General features: G+C 56.5%; 1 protein-coding gene across 1 annotated transcript in view; it reads right to left on the reverse strand.

The window, feature by feature from the left end:
* Window positions 1–19,917, reverse strand: part of Tbc1d22a (TBC1 domain family member 22A) — a 305,311-nt gene that overhangs the window by 66,307 nt on the left and 219,087 nt on the right. Inside the window, exon 11 of the mRNA XM_069999815.1 lies at window positions 16,396–16,523. Within this exon, the coding sequence (XP_069855916.1) occupies window positions 16,396–16,523 (128 nt within the window). The remainder of the gene's footprint in view (window positions 1–16,395; window positions 16,524–19,917) is intronic.

Genomic DNA, 19,917 nt, shown 5'->3' on the forward strand with positions numbered 1-19,917 from the left:
GCTGGCTTTGTTACTGTGGTGGAGCAGACAACGCCCTCTGCTTCCCGCGCACACGGCTCACCCTCTGGGGCTGGGCGTCTGGACGCAGACGGATGCCAACAGCCGCCACTCCCCAGGACCCACCATGGCCTCCAGCAGGGCCAGAGACTGATGTGAGGATAAGAGCAAAGCCCGCGTCTGCAGGATCCCCAGGAGCTGCCTGCCTGGTGAAGATGGGACCAGGCCCTGGACTAACCGGGACGGGACGGACTCAGGTCCGCATCTCCCCAACTGCCGGCCTCATGACGTGAGGGGGCGCCTGTGTGCACACACCTCAGGCCGCTGTGCCAGGGCACAGTGCTCACGGACGCTCTCACGCTCCCGCACAGGTCTCCAGCAACTGAGGCGCATGCTGTGAAGCCACACAGGGGACTGGACAGCAAAGTGCTCCACTGTCCCTAGGAAGGGACAGGAGCCCCATGCTGGCCTTGGGGGCTCTGGGGAATGAACGTCCCCCAGAGGAGGATCAGGCATGGCTCCCGACCCAGGGCCCCCTCAGGACCTCAGGCAGGAGGCTGATGCCCCAGCAGCTCGCTGATCTTACCTCCGTGGGTCTGGCTGTGGCTTCCAACCATGAACTTCTCTCAGCCCACAAGGTGTCTCCCAAGAATCTCAGCCAGGGGCCCAGAGTCCCTGCCACCTGCTGCAGGAGGCTGTAGAGCAGCAGTGTGTGACCGACCTGTCAAGCAAGCGGCACCTGGCCCGTAACAGAGTGGTGCAGAGAGGCTGCCCATCGCCCGCGTGCTTGCCCTGAGGACTCATGGGTAGTGTGCTGCTCACTCGCTCTCTGAGCCCCTGGAGCTGCAACCCATGAGGACAAGTGATGAGGAAGAGGAGGAGGAGGAGGAGGAGGAGGAGGAGGAGGAGGGGGAGGGGGAGGGGGGAGGAGGAGGAGGAGGAGGGGGAGGAGGAGGAGGGCCACAGGGGCTAGGGCAGTGGCACCAACGGGAGGAAGCGTCTCCCTTCCACATGCTCTTCCAGCCCCATCGGGAGGTAGGGTCTGCTACCCTGGCCTGTGGGAATCCTGGGGGGCTTCCAGGTGAGGTCATAAATGAAGCCCCTCATTTTCTGCATTCAGCCCCACTGTGAGGAAGCTCAGGGGCGTGGAGATGCTCTGTGGAGCCAGCGAGACTCCAGCCGCAGCCCTGCTGGGTCGTGCTGGGAGGCCCTCCCACACCCCGCTGCCCGCCCTGTGGACCCTGTGTCAGCTGATGCACTAAGTGAGCCACCATCGCCTTCAGAGCCACCAAGTTTGAGAACTAGAGGGCTGCCGAGGTGTGTGGCTGCTCCGAGGGCCGCGTAGAGCCAGAGCAGCCCTGGCAGCCAGCACGCGAGGCCAGGCTGGCCCCAGCGCACGCTCATGTGCTCCAAAAGGACAATCCCAGAGGCAGTAATCCTGAGTGCTGAAATCCCCAAACATCAAAATCCCTGAAACCCCCAAACATCAAATCCCTGAAAGCAAAACCTCTAAAGTCCAAAAGCATGAAAACCACAATCCTGAAAGATTAAAATCCTAAATACCGAAATCCCCAAAGCTGAAAATCCTGAAAACTGCAATTCTCCTGGGGGAAATGCTTCCTAAGAGGGTGAGAATGGAGGAGTAGAGCCTAGATTCAGAGGGAGGGACTCCCAGGCAATATGCAGGGAAAAACCTCGGCTTAAAAAGGCATCCTCTGTCTGCAGGTGTCTTCCAGCTGACAGGATTCCAGGAGTGGAGTTTAGTGAGTTAAAGAGACGAGGGGTACTGACTGGTGGAAGGCAATGGCGGGCATGTAGGAGAGGAGGACTTGCGATGGTGTGGCTATTCCATCATCAGCCTTGTTTCTGCCCAATTCCAGCCCTGGGTGCAAGTGCCTGGTGGATGGTGGCTAGTCTTCTGCATGCCCACACAGAAGCACAGCCCCGGAAATGGGTAGCTTTAATAAACGCCGCTGTATTTGCATGTCACGGAATTTCCAAAGGAGCAGCACCACGTACAGAACGGAGGTAAATGATATTCTGAGGACAGCCATGTCCTAAAGAGACGGGCTACTGAGGTGATGCGAGACTCAAACTACAGCGGTGTGCGTGCACGCCAGCTCACGTGCTTAGACACTGCTTCTGTGCTGCTGCGCAGACTTACTGGCCCCGCACATTTTCCTGCGCTGAGGACGAGCTCTGCAAAGGATCTGAGGAACACAGAACCCAGCAGGGCCATGAGCAAGGCGGAGGGGCAGTGAGGGAAGACAAAGTACCTGGCATATCTGAATCCGCAGAAGAGACACTCTGGCCCTTCAATTCTCATCTCTAAGGAAATGGCTTCTGAGCACCTTGACCAAGGGTAATGTCCCCAGATGGGCACCCTGAGAAGACGGTGTGACTCCGGCCTCCAGAGCTCACAGTGGAGTCCCGTTGTGTACATGCACATGTGCATGTCATGGGGCACAGGTGTGGTTATCATAGACCCGGTTAAGTGGGGAGGACAGGGTCTCTGACAGCGCATGTACATGGCAGCAGGCCCCGGTATGGGCCCAAGGGGAGATCTGAGAGGCTGGTGAGGACAAGAGGCAGAGGCATGAGCCACACTCCACAGAGAAAGCCTCGGGGCTGAGCTCCCGCTGAATCCCCAAGCCCTGCTATGTATCTTAGCGATTACTTGTCTGCCGAACAGCAACTCTTCCCAGAGAGAGAAATTCAGAAACCCTTGACAGTGGCTGCATCAGGACAAGCAGGGGCTGCTGCACTTGCTGGGTACAGAGACTGGCTTCCGGCACTCTGGCTTCAACGGTAAGCGGAGCCGACAAGCGCATAAAATATGCATCCACAAGAAGGGTAAGCGCAGCCACGGTCCTGTCCACACGAGGATCTTTCTCCAGAATCCCAGTCCCCAGAGGCCTACTCAGACAGTCTCTCTCAGTTCCCCGGAGGCCAGGCTGCTTGGAGATGCTTCCAGCGCCTGGAGGACCAGTAGACAGCTCACCCTGGCTCCTCGTTAACAAAACACAGGAACAACACATCACCCACTCACACAACTGAAAACACACATTCCTTTAGCCATGGGTGGTCCTGCTCCAAACCTATCTGCAGAAATAATAAGCCTCAATCTGGAACTATAAATAAGTGACGGGAAACTGTGCAGCCTTCAGCACAGCCTCCCAGACCTGGAAGCACACGGCAGCCCTGGCAACAGCAGAGCAGAACTGGGCCGTCTCTCATTCAAATTAGACCAGATAGAAACAGACGTTGGCTCTTGTGCTCTGGGCAGCAAAGGTTCAGCAATCTGTGACACTTTATGCGGTCATCAAAATGTGTTCACATCAGATCCGATAAGCAACAGGTGACGGGCGTGGATTGGCCAAAGTTCAGGCTGGAAACACACCCCAGATCAAAACTCAATGCTCAACGGGAAATCTGCAAAAACCATTGATTCCAATGGAAAGCAGACGAGAGCAGTGGCTGCTGGAAGTGAAGTCTAACATGTGCGTCTGTGTGAGGCTGGGAAAGGAAACCACCCCGAAATCCGCTTTCCTCACCCATGCTCCCACACTCGGCCTCCCTCAGCAGGGACAGTGCGCCAGGCGCGCTGCTCACAGGCCACACGGGGCATGAGCAGTGGCCCTGGGTGGGGAGGGGTGGGGGAACGTTCCCTGCACAGCCAGAGCCGCCCACAGAACGCCATCCTGGCTCCGTCTCCAACAGCACCCCACAGAGCAGATACTGTCTGAGGCAAGCAGGGCTGTGGCCAAAGGAGGCCCAAGGACACTCAGAAGCACTGAGGGAAGGGCTCCGTCCACACCCTGCCAGTCCCACCAGCCACTCCTGTCCTCTCCTAGGAACTGCTTCTCCACCTCTACCTGATCAGACTCTGCAAAGAGACTCATATCAGACACAGCATGGATGGGGCAGGAAAAGCAGTGCTACATGTGCGTGTGCATGAAAAGGCAATACACATGGGAAAGCAGAGTGCAAGCCAGCAAAAAGAGTTCTGGCTATAGTCACTGAACCACCCCAGCCACAGGCCCTGGCCCTGGACCACCCCAGCCACGGGCCCTGGACCACCCCAGCCACAGGCCCTGGACCACCCCAGCCACGGGGCCTGGACCACCCCAGCCATGGGCCCTGGATCACCACAGCCACGGGGCCTGGACCACCCCAGCCATGGGCCCTGGTTCACCACAGCCACGGGGCCTGGACCACCCCAGCCACAGGGCCTGGACCACCACAGCCATGGGGCCTGCACCACCCCAGCCACGGGCCCTGGATCACCACAGCCACGGGGCCTGGACCACCCCAGCCACAGGCCCTGGAACACCACAGCCATGGGGCCTAGACTGCCATGGGCCCTGGAACACCATAGCCACAGGGCCTGGACCACCCCAGCCACAGGTCCTGGATCACCACAGCCATGAGGCCTGGACCACCCCAGCCACGGGGCCTGGACCATCACAGTCAAGGGGCCTGGACCACCCCAGCCACAGGTCCTGGATCACCATAGTCAAGGGGCCTGGATCACCCCAGCCACAGGCCCTGGAACACCACAGCCATGGGGCCTGGACCACCCCAGCCACGGGCCCTGGAACATCAGAGCTATGGGGCCTGGATCACCCTAGCCACAGGCCCTGGATCACCACAGCCATGGGGCCTGGACCACCCCAGCCACAGGTCCTGGATCACTACAGCCATGGGGCCTGGACCACCCCAACCACGGGGCCTGGACCACCACAGTCATGAGGCCTGGACCACCACAGTCAAGGGGCCTGGACCACCACAGCCACGGGGCCTGGACCACCCCAGCCACGGGGCCTGGATCACCACAGTCAAGGGGCCTGGACCACTCCAGCCACAGGGACTGGATCACCATAGTCATGGGGCCTGGACCACCCCAGCCACAGGGACTGGATCACCATAGTCATGGGGCCTGGACCACTCCAGCCACAGGCCCTGGAACACCACAGCCATGGGGTCTGGACCAACCCAGACACGGGCCCTGGAACATCAGAGCTATGGGGCCTGGATCACCCTAGCCCCAGGCCCTGGATCACCACAGCCATGGGGCCTGGACCACCCCAGCCACAGGTCCTGGATCACTACAGCCATGGGGCCTGGACCACCCCAACCACGAGGCCTGGACCACCACAGTCATGAGGCCTGGACCACCACAGTCAAGGGGCCTGGACCACCACAGCCACGGGGCCTGGACCACCCCAGCCACGGGGCCTGGACCACCACAGTCAAGGGGCCTGGACCACTCCAGCCACAGGGACTGGATCACCATAGTCATGGGGCCTGGACCACCCCAGCCACAGGGACTGGATCACCATAGTCATGGGGCCTGGACCACTCCAGCCACAGGCCCTGGAACACCACAGCCATGGGGTCTGGACCAACCCAGACACGGGCCCTGGAATACTGCAGCCACGGTGCCTGGACCACCCCAGCCACGGGCCCTGGACCACCACAGCCATGGGCCCTGGAACTCCGCAGCCATGGGGCCTGGACCACCGCAGCCACGGGGCCTGGACCACCCCAGCCACGGGCCCTGGACCACCACAGTCATGAGGCCTGGGCCACTGAGTCAAGGGGTTTGGACCACCCCAGCCACGGGCCTGGACCACCCCAGCCACGGGGCCTGGACCACCACAGTCATGAGGCCTGGACTGCCACAGTCAAGGGGTTTGGACCATCCCAGCCACTGGGCCTGGACCACCACAGTCAAGGGGCCTGGAACACCGCAGCCACGGGACCTGGACCACCATAGTCAAGGGGCCTGGACCACCCCAGTCACGGGGCCTGGACCACCACAGTCAAGGGGCCTGGACCACCACAGCCACGGGGCCTGGATCACCAGAGCCACGGGGCCTGGACCACCACAGCCATGGGGCCAGGCTTACTCTCAGCAGCAAGATCCTTCAGCGGTAAAGCAGCGGTAAGGATGCACTCAGGTCCAATTGCAAGAGCTCAGAGCCAACTGTGGCTGCGTCCTCATCGGGGGCTGGATGACACCTACCCCGGGAGCTGCTACCTCACTCCCTCGGGCCTCCTCCACTGGCAGAGCCGCCTAAACCACCTCCCAGGGACGCTTCCAGAGCCATCCACACTTCCCAGGGCCCGGCATGCCTTCTTTTTGGGTGGCCTCTCGTGCGCCCTCATTCCTGAGCTTCCCCTCCGCCCTCTGTGGCCCCAGCTCCCAGCTCTTCACTCTAGACCTTTGGTGCACGTGGAGAGGCTGACTATCCTATCAAGAGTGCTTAATCGAAGCTCCAAGCCCGAGGCTTTCACGGGTCAGCCTAATGTTGGTAACACTGCCTTGGGACACTGAAGAGAAGAATCTATGCATTGCACCGTCATCATCGTGGCCAGTTTCCCCTAATCAGCCGTCCTCTGCCCCTCTGTCCACTCAGGTCTGCAGAGAAGAGCTAGTGCTACCACTGCCTGCAGGCCGCAGCCAGATGATGGGGCCAGGAATCTCCCCTCACCACCTCCTAGAAGGTCACACTGGGATGTAGATTAAGACAAAGTCCAGATGGGAGCGGGTAGGGACTGGACAGAGCCCGAGCAGGGCACACGGGCCGACTACAAGTATACATTACAACAGCCCATCTCCTGCAGCACTGCTATCTGGCAGCAGGGCCACCCTTGTGCAATGCCACACCTAGCTCCTACGCTGCCCTCTGCGGCCCTTACCATCGGCCGGCTGCTCAGAGGGAGGCAGCACTTGCTCATGCTGAGGTCAGGGCTGGGAGCCACTGCTCCACGAGTGAGAAGGCACAGGGACCGGGCAGGCTGCACCCAATACCGGAGAGCTCCGGGCAAGTTAGGAGGCAGGGGCTGGATGGGCCACGCCATTCAGTCAGCCTGCCACCGAACTCATCAGCAATCTCCCAGGCACCTGCCGCTGGCCCACTACTTGACTTCAATCAGAAGCAGCGCGTCTCTCTTCTGTTATCACATTGGCCACTGGAGAGGGGAAATGAATGCGGAGAATTCAATGGGCCTGAGAAGGAAGTGGAGCCACACTGCTGGAATAGCAATGAGCTCCTGGAAGGCTACTCAGAGCCGATGCTAAGAGGCAGACCTGGGGAAGATAAATAATGCAGCCAGGGAAGCACGGAGCAGAGCAGGCACTGGGCACCGCAAAGACGATGAGAGGACCGATCAAAGCTGGCCGGCTTCCTCTGCAGAGGGGCAGCGGGAGAAGGCCAAGGCCAAGGCGAACGCAGCTGGCGTTGCCGATGTGCGGCAGTGGTAAGTCGTTCATCTCTAACCCGCCAGCCAGGCTCCGGTGGCCACCTCATGTTCCCCCAAGGCTTTGATTTCTTTTCACAACACAGTGTGCATCTTTTCCTGCAGCCCAGGATCCCGGCTCCTGCTTCCCACGTCTCCTCTCAGTCAAGGTGGATGGCGCTCCTGGGAACCACAGGCTCTGCAGAACTAACTGCCACTAAGGGAGAGAGTCTCAGTCCACACGCCACGTCAGCACGTGAAACAAACAGATCAGGGCCTCAGGTGGAGAGAAGTACCGGCCCCACAGCAACAGCATTTTCCCCTGGTCGCCCGGGGGGTGAGGGGGGGGGCCTCTTGGAGTCACAAGAAAACTGATGCAAGCGCGTGAAGTGCTGCATGGAGATACGGGTAGGGCTCTGGGACACAGGAGGGTTTGGCGAGCGCCAGCACACTGCACGCTGTCAGCTGACCTGGCAGAACGGGTGCCACTGTTTCACAGCCAAAGACGAGCCTGGTGATACTGTGAATTTACCCCAACCATCCTCAACCATCCTCGCCTTCCCCTTGCCCAGAGGCATCCCTCCTTCCCCTACTTCTGATCCCCACCTGGGAGCCCCCTGTGGGAGAGCAATGCGACCCCTCAGCCCTGACACAGCACCTGCGGCCTCCACCGGACCAGCGGGGAGGGCGGGTGAGCAGTGCCTCCTGAACTCTGCCTGTGAGAAAGAAGATCAGGCCGAATGTGGGGTCCAGTCGGTAGTCCGGGAGCGGGCCTCTGTCATCAAGAACAAATGGACTCCACCACACCCCAGGAGGCAAGGATGGCATCCAGGCCCAACCCTGTGGGAAGCTGAGCATCACAAGGCAAGAAGACTCAGAGAGCTCCATGAGCCAGGCCCACAGCGGCCCAAAGGGAACACAGGAAACACGCCAGGCCCCAGGGCACGGGGGGGGGGGGGGGACGTGGTGCACAGGCGGCACTCAGACGCAATGGAGATTTCACCGCAGAAAACAAAGATGGGTGTGCCTGCGAGACACACAGCCTAAGAAGACGCCAGTCCGGTGAGCCTGGGTCAGGAGGAGCATGCACGGGCCCAGCAAGTCAGGGCCTGACAGCCCGGTGTGCAGGGACAGGAGGAGCATGCACGGGCCCAGCAAGTCAGGGCCTGACAGCCCGGTGTGCAGGGACAGGAGGAGCATGCACGGGCCCAGCAAGTCAGGCCTGACAACCATCAGCAGGAGGCTGCCAGAGCCCGCAAGGATAAAGTGCTGGAAAGGAGCACAGGTCTTCGTCACATCTGCTCTTGGCGCCAGGGCCACCGATGCATGGCTGCTCCAGTGGGAGACGCTGGGCGAGGCCCCTTCTCACCGGCCTCGCTGTCCTCTTCTGTATAGCATAGGCCCCAGCGGGGTCCTGTCTCGGTCTGCACAGGCCAGGCCGGGCTCTCCTTCCCAGCCCCCACGGCCCCGTCGTGAGGGCCCCTGGCACTGCCACACAGCTCTAGGGCCACCTGTGTGCACGCGCTCCCCGAGGCTCAGAAGCAGCTTCCTGAGAGCATCCCGGCAGGCTGGCTGCACACCAGCGTGTGATCGGAGGGCCAGCAGGACCGCCGCATGATGCCTGAGCCACCCGCCATTTAGCACTTTATCATCTACTAGACTCAAGTTCTGGGAGAGAACATCGGCCGCCCTAAACAAGTGTTCATAAAAACAAGGCACTGTTCTCACAGTGGCTCCCCTGGGATGTCTGCCCTCTCTAAGTGAGCCACAGGGCCAGACAGACGACAGACCTGCGGACACACTGCTCTTGGGACAGAGGGACCCTGCTGGAAAAGGAAGCTACCACCCTTCATGCCGTACCCAATGCTGGTCAGCTAGATTCAACACAGGGGCTCCTCTACCCCCAGCTTGGGCAATACACTCATGTTGATAAAAGAACACGATGCCGTAGAACACAAAGGGAAGCCAAGGCACTGGGAGGCGAGCCTCGGCGTGCAGGTTTGAGGCCGTCAGCACTAGTCCAATGCCCACAGGGCTCCCTTCTGGACAAGGTCCGTGTGTCAGCGAGCAAGTGCAGAGGTCTGCAGAGCCAGGGACATTCCAATACTCAAGACAGTGGCAGGAGTGGTACCAACACTTGTCCCAGAATGCTGCCCTAGTGCCACAAAGCCTGGCCACAGTGGGCCCAGAAAGGAGAGCAGAGCATGCACGTGGCGGAGTGAAGAGCAACACCAGGGCCACAGAAACCCTGAGAACGCTTCTCACCCTAGAGGCCCACAGGGCCAAGTTCCTAGAAGCAGGTCTTAGGTTAACTCACTTTTTAGCTTTCCTCCAGAGGGCATGAAGAAGAAGGTCGTTACTGGGCTATGCTAGACTTCAGACAGAGTCTAAAGTCCAGGCGGGGGGGGGGGGGGGGGATGAGCATGGGGACGGGACGCGCCAGGCTGAGCAGGAGCTCCCCGGTCCTGTGCACAGCTCCCGGCTGCTGGGGTGAGAACATGACAACTCCAGTCACCAGGAGGAGAATGGAGGAGGGGACACAGCGCTGTCACAGCCCGGGCGAGGACCCAGGGCACCCCTTGGCACGAGTGCTAGCTGTCACAGTTCTCTTAGGACCGGCAGCCCTTCCCTTTGCCCTTGGTGCCTTGTCTAGGCCTGGCAAGGGGACCTGGGCACCGGCAATGTCTATAAGACAGGAGGACGTGACATGCTGCAGCGGGGACGCCCCGGGGGAGAGCTTCAAGTTCAGGGAGGGGTGCTTTTGTACAGGACAATGAGACCTCGAGAGCTCGGGCCCCCTCCTCGTCATTCTGCTTCACCTCTGGGGCATGAGGTGAGAAGTTTTGCTCCCATCATGCCGTGCTGCCTTGCCATGATCCCAAAAGCAATCAGGCCAACTGACCAGGCTCCGAAAGCCCCAGCTGCCCTTGTGAAGCGGACGCTCTCCAGAACCTGTTCCAACCATGGAGAGCTGACCAAAATGTGCACAAACCACCTATCTTGCTCAAAGGACAATGAGGGGGGGGCAGGAAGGGGTACCTTCGTCCACAAAGTGAGCTTAAGACGGGTCAGAACTGTGTGCAAGGTGAGGGGTCCCAGCCCCTATCCGGAGACAGTCACTCCAGGACACATCTGCACCAGGCCTCTGGGGCCTCACGCACTTGGCCAGAGCTGCAGAGGAAAGGAAGCCCCTGTCCACAGTCCCAAGCCCTGAGCGAGCTCTGCTAAAGCCCAGCGTGATGGTGATGTACAGGAAGAGCGGCCTGGTGAGGACACTTGTGTATGCCACCTCTACAGCAGCCCAGGAGAGCAACGCGAAGGCCGCTCTGAAGTGTCAGCTACGTCTTCTTCCGGCTCCACCCTACAAACTCATCAGCAGAGAGCCAAGTCTTGCTGGATATTCTCATTTCTAAACCTTTGCTGGCTGACAGTGATGTATTCCTGCTTCCTGTAGGCGGGCAGGCATGAAGCGCTTACACCCTCAAATCTTAATGGGCTTATGAAAAAGTACGTTGTAAGGAGCCCTGCTCCTCTGGTTTATTAGATTAACCAATCCATCAGTTTCAATGCTACCTGTTTCACAGTATCAGCACGGTGGTCCCAACACCTGTTACCTGGGCACAGCGGGGAGAGGTGTGGCGGGGACATGCCTGAGTCTGCCCTCCCTCCGTGCACTGCACCACACCTCACATGGGCATGTCCTCACCCGCCGCGCGCCGCCCATCACCTGCTCAGACCTTCTGGACCTGCAGCCTGGATGTGGACTCCTGCCCTAGCACCCCCCTCCACCTCACCTTCAACTCACCGCAAGACCCGACTGCCGTGCCTTTTCATCATGACTGCACCCTGGGCAGCGAGTGTCCAAGCCTCCAGCCCCTGCTGGTCCCAGGCAGGGCATGTGTCCCTTTCCCAAGGCCGCTGAGGGAGGAGAGCTGCTTGCTCAGACATCCGGAAGGTGTCTTAGGTCCCCAAGCCGGCCGCTCACAGAGTCCATGCTGCAGAGGGCAGGACGGAGGGGTGGACGGACGCGTGTATGTGAACGCCTCCTCTGAGCTCAGAAAACCTCAGCATTCCTAAATACAACTGCAGTGCAACTTGGGCCAGGGCCTGACGGGACGGATCCCAGGTCCGCAGTGATTCCCAGGAAGGCACCTGCTGGCTCACAGGCTCTCTGCCGAATCTTTTTGCCATTGAAAAGCAACAGAGCCGGCGCTGTGCTCACTGAGCCCCAGAACAGACCACATCCTGGGCTGCACATTGACATTTCTATAGACCCCTGACCCTGTCAGCTGCCCCTGCACCTCCTACCTCAATTGGGCCCTCTGGTGAGGGAAATACCAATGGGTATTTCCATATGAATGTGTCTATCCAGGGAGGAAGGAGCTGGAGACCAGAGGCCAACAGAGGCATCATCCTGGGCACATGCTTCCTGCTGGACTGTGCCCCTGGCCAGGCCTGCCTGGCTCTTGGGGGACACGTGTTTCCTGCTGGACTGCGCCCCCAGCCAGGCCTGCCCAGGTCACAGATGGTAGCTAACGAGGCTCTTCTTGTTCTAGTCTTTTATGCTCAATCCTTTCGGAACTAACTGAATAAGAAGAGGGTGCACGCCAGCCAGCACCCAGCTCCTGAGTCTACTGTCTACTGTCAGCTCTGGCTCACCACGGCACGAAACCTACCGCACCTACGTGAGACTCTCCCACAGGGAGACGCGTCCTGCCAGCGCTCCTCCCACACGCGCTCCAATGAGGACACTCACTGCTGGTCACACCAAACTCCTAATGGCGGCGGCTCACAGGACACCTCCATCCTGGCTGTTGGTGGTCCTAGACAAACACCAAAGATCACCTGTGGGGCCTAGGGCATGGCTGGAGAAGCCACGCTGCACATGCCAGCCATGTGGACCTTGGGGACACGGCTGAAGGAGCCACGCTGGAGGGTCCGAATGGAAAGGCCTTTGAGCTGGGAAAGCTGAGGGGCCCTTGATGCACCTTGGATCTTAGCAAACAGCAGCTGCTCAACCAGAACCCAGACACCTACTACCTCAGCCCAGCTCAGACCCTCTTCCCTCTGAGTAGACAGAGCACAGCAAGCTGCTCTGAGTCAGCACCTAGGAGCTGAGCCAAGGGAGCGGAACCTCAGCATTGATTACTTGATGCAATGCCCATCAAAACCCCACCCAAGCCAGGTGGCTCACACCTGTCATCCTAGCTACTCAGGAGGCTGAGATCTGAGGAATGCGGTTCAAAGCCAGCCTGGGCAGGAAAAGTCTGTGAGACTCTTATCTCCAATAAACCACTCAGAAAACCAGAAGTGGCACTATGGCTCAAGTCGTAGAGCATTAGCCTTGAACTGAAGAGCTGAGGGACAGCACTCAGGCCCAGAGTTCAAGCCCCACAACTGACAAAACAGAAATAAAATTTAAAAAAAAAAACCTGCTCTGTCCCAATGCCCGTCTAAATGGTATCCTTCACAGATTTAGAGAAATCGGTCCTAAAATTCATATGGAAACATAGAAAACCCCAAATAGCAAAAGTAATATTAAACAAAAAGAGCAACATTGAAGGTTCCACAACCAGACTTACTTATATACAGAGCCATAGTAACAAAAACAGCTTGGCACTGGCACAAAAACAGACCTAAAGACCAATGGCACAGAACTGAAGATCCAGAAATCAAGTCACACACCTACAGCCAATGTGATTTTTAATGAGGATGTAAAACAGATACATTGGAGCAAAACAGCCTCTTCAACAAAAGATGTGAGCAAGACCAGTTATCTCCAGCAGAGGACTGAAAGGAGATTCCCGTACTAAAATCAATTCCAAGTGAATCAAAGATCTTAATGTGGGATCTGAAACCTGGAACTTACTACGGGAAAATAGAAAAGCATTTTTAAGATATAGATAATATGCAATTCTTTTTGAAAAGGACTCCAACTGCCCAGAAAATAAGAACTAGAACTAACGCACTTAACTTCACAAAATTAAGAAGTTTCTGCACAGTGAAGAAACAATTACCAAAACCCAGAGACAACCCATATATGGGGGAAAAAAATCTTCACCTGTTATTCAACAGATAAAGGATTAATGTACAGAATATTAAAGGCTAAGCACATTTAACAGTAAAAGAATAATTCAATTAATAAATGAGCAAATGATTTGAACAGATGATTCTTAAAAGAAAAAACACGAATGGTTTACAAACACATAAAGGAATGATCAACAATTTTAGCCATAAAGGAAATCAAAACCACATTGAGATTCCAAATGCCACTCTGTTGGGGGATGTGAACGGGTGCAACCACCAAGGTAGTCAGTTTGGAGGCTCCAAAGAAGCAGACATGTTTTATGAGCCCCCCATATCACTCTTGGGCAAATATCTGAAGGAATGCAAAGCAACAGAAAAGATCTGCGTGCCCATGTTTAGCACCACACTAACAATAATCAAATGATGGAATCTGCCAAGGTGCCCAACAACTCATGAATGAATAAAGAAAATGCTGTGTAATGCACACACAGGCACATATACCCTGACACACGTACATAGACACATGCATACATGTAAACACATATACAGTCACAGTCACACATACGCATACATAAATACACAGGCACACATACACGCTATGGAGTATTGTTCAGTCATAAAGGAAAATAAAATTATGACATTTGCAGGAAATGGATGGAAACAGAGACCACCATGTTGAACAAGATTTTTAAAAGCCAATATCACATTTCTCATTTAAAATCTAGATCTAACATGAGGACAAAGATCACAGTAATAATGGGGCATGAGTGTAAAAAAAGGGGGGAAACTTGCCTGGTGGAGGGGGAAAAAGGATTAAAGTAAGTTAGGAGGAGACAAGGGGTTAAATGAATATAATAGAGGAATGAACATCTTTAAAATACACTGTACACATCTATAGAATTATCACAATGAAACCCCCATGTGCTATTAAAGAAATCCTGGTTGAACTGGTGAGAAAACTGAATATAGAACACATTAACTCAGCTGTACAGCCACAGCCCCACAATGAACAGAACAAACCCAGAGTTCCTCTCCATGAGTACGGTTTGGACTGGAGGCAATACCCCTGGCACAGCCTTTGACAGAGGACTTGAAAGTGGTTCTCACAGGCTAAGGCTCCCCTTGGGGCTGGGACTACCTAAGACCAGTGACACACCAGGCCTGCGTCCCTAGGTTGCTGGCCCCAAAGAAGTGTGAACCATGCCGTTTCCACGCCTAGACTAATTCAGCCCATTCGCTTTCGGACCACTGTGTATCTGGAGCCTAAAACAGGTTAGGGGTTTATTACTAAACCTTTCATTGACACACGTCCCAAGAGGAGTTCAAGGTACCTCTGTGAGGAGATAGTTAGTGAAACCTGAAAAGCCCAGCTAATAAACAACCCAGTTTAGAAGAAAATAACCAGCCAACTGCTACCCGATGATTACGGTGTATTTTCATTGCCAAAGACGCAATATAATTTCATGGTTACTTGGCCCTGTAAAATAGAAATACCCCAATTTTTAAGATGTAAAAAGGCTTATGACCAGGGTGCTATCAGCTCTAGAATGAGTCCATCATATGAATGAGTCGGTTCGTGACAAAATTTAATTTCAGGAAAATTAACTCAGTGATGAGGTCCTAATTGTGTCCCAAGTTTTACCACCTATTAGAAATTTTGGAGAAGCGGGGCAGGACAGAGGCAAGTCCATCCATCTTCCAGCTCTTCCGAGTGCAACTGACTTAATACCTAATTCACTCATAATGGGACCGTGTACAAAGAACTCTGTGCTTAATGAGAGGGGATTGGGTCCTGAACGGTCCGACCAATCACAAAAATGGAAAGCATTTGCCATTTACAGGATATTAAATTTTGTTTCCTGTAATCCTAGGAAGAGCCGATCAATGGCGCTAGACTGGCAGCTACATGACCAAATAACGCCGGGTAAGGCTTCACGCCCCAGCTAATATTTTCATCCAGAAATTCTGTAGCTGCCAAGTACCTTGAAAGGCAAAGCCTACTGACCAGTAACAATGCCTTTAGCAATCAGCATGAGAACGTACAAGCTGCAAAAAAAAAAGTAAATCACAGGGCTTCCTATGATCATGAAACGGGAGATGAGGGAATGAAAGGACAGTTTGGATTCAGTAGCTGTTACAAATCAACACGAGACTTAAGAACCACAGGCCACCCACACCTGCTGTACAGCGCACAACCACAGCAAGAACAGCAGCAAGAACAAAGCGCTAGGCACCCATCCAAGGGAATTCTCGGGAAAGGCAGCCCATCAGGGATGGTGGGCGTGGAGGCCCAGCAGCACCCCGTCCTGAGGGAAGGGCACAGCCTCCAGATGGAGGCTCCTCAGTCCGGAGGCCTCGGTCCGGAGGCCTTGCTGGCTGCCGCAGGGCATCCTGCCTCTCACCACTCTCTCGTGGACCCCATGCGCAAGGTTCCCAGGCTGGAGCGCACCCCAGAGAACGCCTGGATGTATTCCTGCTACGCCCCTTCCTGCCCCACCCACAGGGCCAAGCTCCCAGGGCAAAGCCCCCTTTGCACAGCCCTGGAGCACACAACGTGAAAGGCTTGTATGTTGTAGTGTACGGTGAAAACCGGCCAATGCAGGAGCCACGCTTAGTGCACGGTGCAGAGATCTGCTCCCAGGCCCACGGAACAGCTTTTGCCATTTGCCCTGACGACGGAAGCTAGGGTCTGAACCCCAGCACGCGACTCAGCTTCACAGGCTGCGTCAGGAACAAATGAAAAGGTGTGAGAATGTGAACACCTGAGGGTATAAAAGCCGGTTCCAGAAAACGCAGTCTCCTCAAGACACACTCCTGGTAATAAGTCACTGAAAACACACAGCGTGCGCGTCGGCAGCGTGAGTTTCTGACAGGAGCGGCTCAAGCTGCCAGCAGAGAGCAGCCTTATTAGGCACACGCCCGGCCAGCACTGGAACGCGTCACCAAGAGGTCCCAGCCACATCCAGTGACAGACAGATGGGACAAAGCCTTTTTTCTTGTTCTACATCGAGTCAGATGACAGACACCAGAAGTGGGCTTTTAAAAGGACCGTGCTTCAGCTGAGAGACTGCGCTGAAGGCCAGTCCGTCCAGCAGAGCAGAGGCCGCGCAGGCCGGGAGCGCTCACCTGGTAGGTGTCCCACAGACGGACGGTACAGTGCAGCGGCACCTCCCTCATCAACAGGTTGTTCATCCAGCGGAAGGCAAACTGCAGGTACCGCACCTCGTGCTGCTCCAGGTGCCCGTGGACTTGCTCTGCACCAAACAAACACAGGCGGTCAGCAGAACCCTGGGAAAGCCGGCCACCCCTCTGAAGCCCTGCGCCGCTAATGCACACTGCCAAGCTCCAAGGACAAACTTCACAGCCCTTCAAGGGAACGGACGCTGGTGGAGACCGTGGCAATGATGATGGTGACAGCAGCCACTGCCACCATGGATGGCAGGGGTACACACACACACACACACACACACACACACACACACACACACACACACACACGCACACACGCACGCACACACACACACGCACGCACGCACACACACGCACGCACGCACACGCACACACACACGCGCGCACACACGCACACACACGCACACACACATGCGCGCATACACGCACACACGCACACACACACGTTCCAAGGAGGGGTATTGTGTAGTGTGGGCTCGGGCACAGATCTACCTGCCCAGAGAGGGCAAGAGAATGAGCAGGCCACCTCCCACACACCTCATCCTCACTCAGACGAAAGGACTTCCTGGACAGGTCTGTCAGGCTCTGGGTTCTAAGCCAGGGTACCCAGAAGCCAGCTGGGCTCTACAACAAGCCAGGCTCCACCAACCGCCTCCAAGCAGCACCTGTATCAGCCCTGTGATCCTGCTTCTGCTCAGGCTGAGGCAGCCTCCACAGCCTCAAGCCCTCCTCCCCGTTTTATGATGCCTGTGGAGAAAGGTGTATCATCCTAGGGGCAAATATTCCGATGGTCAGGCCACGACCTGCCTGCCCAGTACCTGCCGTGTAGTGCACTCTGATGGCCTGGGAAGGACAGTAATGGTGGCATATGTCCTTTGTGCCTAATTGTCCCAGGATTGTCCCGTCTGCACACCTGCTTTCCCTCACACTTGCCTTCCCTATGTGCTTGTCCTGAGAAGAAATACTTTAAGCTTTACAGTTCCTCATGCACCAAAAGAAAGTTCTAAGAATGGAAAATACACACACACAGGAGAGGGGCAAGTGCTCAGTGGCTTGCTAGGGTACACTGGCTCAAGCTTTCCCACTGCTACTTCAGAAACAAGGCTTTCCAAACTGAAGTGTGAAGGCAAGGGAGAAGCAGGGCCCGCCCACCTTGAGATGCCCAGCATCTTCCAGATGAGTGGTCCCAGCAGAAGTGTACACAGGCCTGTCTGGACTCCAGGCTGCCATGGCTGGGAGGAGAGGAGGCCCTGTTGGCCTCACCCAACAAGGAGGGGCTCAGTTCCCACAGCAGGGTCTTGGGTCCTGTGTTGTCTCATTCATTATCACCACCTCTTCCTCCTCCTCCTCCTCCTCCTCCTCCTCCTCCTCCTCCTCCTCCTCCTCCTCCTCCTCCTCTAAACCACCACTGTCCTCAGCCGAGCAGAACAGACTTCTGTGTGGCTGTTCCACCATTTGGACCTGGTGTGTCCCCTCGGGTTCATGAGCTGGCTAGAGGTTGGCAGACTACCCTCAGAAGGAACTAATGCAGTTCTCAGGACTCTGGTGGTTCTCCCAGCACAGATGTCATCAAAGCATACTCCTGACCACTCTGGCCTCTGCTCTGGCTTCCTGTCATGTGATGTCACCTCTTCCTCTTACACCTGTTCCCACCACGTGGGACACCATCCACCATGAAATCCTCACCGGCTAAGCTGATGCCAGGACCAGGGCCTTGGAGCTCCAGAACTGAGAGCTAAATAAAGTAATTTTCCTCCTACGTACCCAGCTTTCAGTATTTCATTACAGTATCAGCAAACAGACTGAGAGGAGGGTCTGGAGAACATCACAGGGGGTGCACAGCGGTGGCAATTCAAAATCAGTGCAAGCAAGGAAGCACGCAGTATAGGCAGGCAAGAACCCCAATACAGCACACCCCACCCCTGCAACAGGGCGTCAGAGTGGCCAGGAGAGAGCGCCCCACGCAGCTGAGACTGGGCCAGGGTTTGACGGGGAGGGTCCCAGTGTGTCGCGACGGCCTGAAAACCCATGCCGAGGCACACGCGTGCCTGCCGCCACGTACCGCCTCTGCAGGGATCTGCGTGGGGCCCAGGGGCCCAGGTCAGAGGAGAGCAGGCCACACGCACTGTGACAGCTGGCCGAGGAAGGATGCCAGCGTGCAGGAAGGAGGCCTTTGGTGGCCCCCTCCGCTCGCCCGCTCCCTGGCACTCAGCCCCCACTGAGAGAGTCCATGTGGTTTAGCGTTATTAAGAGGCCTAGGGAGGGTGGGCCAGGCTCGGTTGTGGGTGGGTGTCCACAGGAGGGGCGAGGATGCATGGAGAGCATGGATGAGAGGTCGAGATTGCCAAAGTCCTTTGTAGGCATGTGCGGAAACAGAACGATAAAACCAATAAAGCTGAGTTGAGGAAGAGTGATGGAGAGAGGAGGCTGATGGGGAACAGGGTTTGTGAGGATGGAAACCTCCATGAAACCCCCTTGGACAACTAACACTAAAAAATACACTAAAATCAAGCACACATATGTACACGCGAATGGTGGATTTTGGTATTTCTACATGAGCAAATCCTTTTTTAAATAAAAACAAGTAATCAATTCTAACTGGAATTCGCTTCAGCTTCCACATTGAAGAATGGAAACTTCCAGGCTCTCTGATTGGCTCCTGGTCCAGGCTGACCTCTGCCTGTTCTCAAAGGCCCAGCACTTCAGGATTAATGGCAGCCTTGGCCAAGGCCCAGAGCACGGACGAGGACGCTCCAGATGATATGAAATTCATACTGATGAGAGCTGAAAACCAGCAGTTCAGTTCAGATGACAGTGGGCTCCACTGAGCAAGGTTCTACCCTGAGCAAGAGCGATGCGTGTCCCTGATCGTGGAGGCAGCCTGGGGGAAGGAACCGGCGTGCGGGGGACGGAAGGTGACCTTCCGGGCAGCCAGCCTGGTCTCCGCAGGAGCCACTCGCTGCGCAGGTTTGGCCTGGCAGCCTGGTCCAGCTGGCCACCCAGCCTGCAGCCCCATGGACTTCCATGGACTCCGGTCTCGGCCAGCCTCACTCCGCCTGGACCCTTCCATGGGAACAAGGCCGAAGTCAGCAGCCTGGAGTCACAGCCACTCCGGCAGGGTCACCCACACGGCCAGAGCAGGGCCGGCCAGATGGGCCGCAGGGGTGCAGTCACGTGCAATGACCCGGGCACGGTGCCAGCGCCAGCTGCGGGGCACAGGGCCTCAGTCCGCACTCTAACACCTCGTTCCAAGCATGGCGGCGCCCCCCTGGCTGACCACCATTCCTCAAGGCAGGGTCCCGGGAACTGCTGCCCTGGCCAGGCCCCGCCCGCAGCAGAGCAGGGGGCCCACCCACTGACAAGGGCTGAGAAACCGCTCTCCTGTGTGCCCAGAAACAGCCAGACCATCTGTCATTAAAGTAACCTAATGAAACCGAGGGAAAATGAATCCTTTCCACG

This window comes from Dipodomys merriami, unplaced genomic scaffold (genome assembly GCF_024711535.1).
Source record: "Dipodomys merriami isolate MVZ:Mamm:240054 unplaced genomic scaffold, mDipMer1.0.p SCAF_55, whole genome shotgun sequence".
In the NCBI taxonomy this organism is placed as follows: Eukaryota; Metazoa; Chordata; class Mammalia; order Rodentia; family Heteromyidae; genus Dipodomys; species Dipodomys merriami.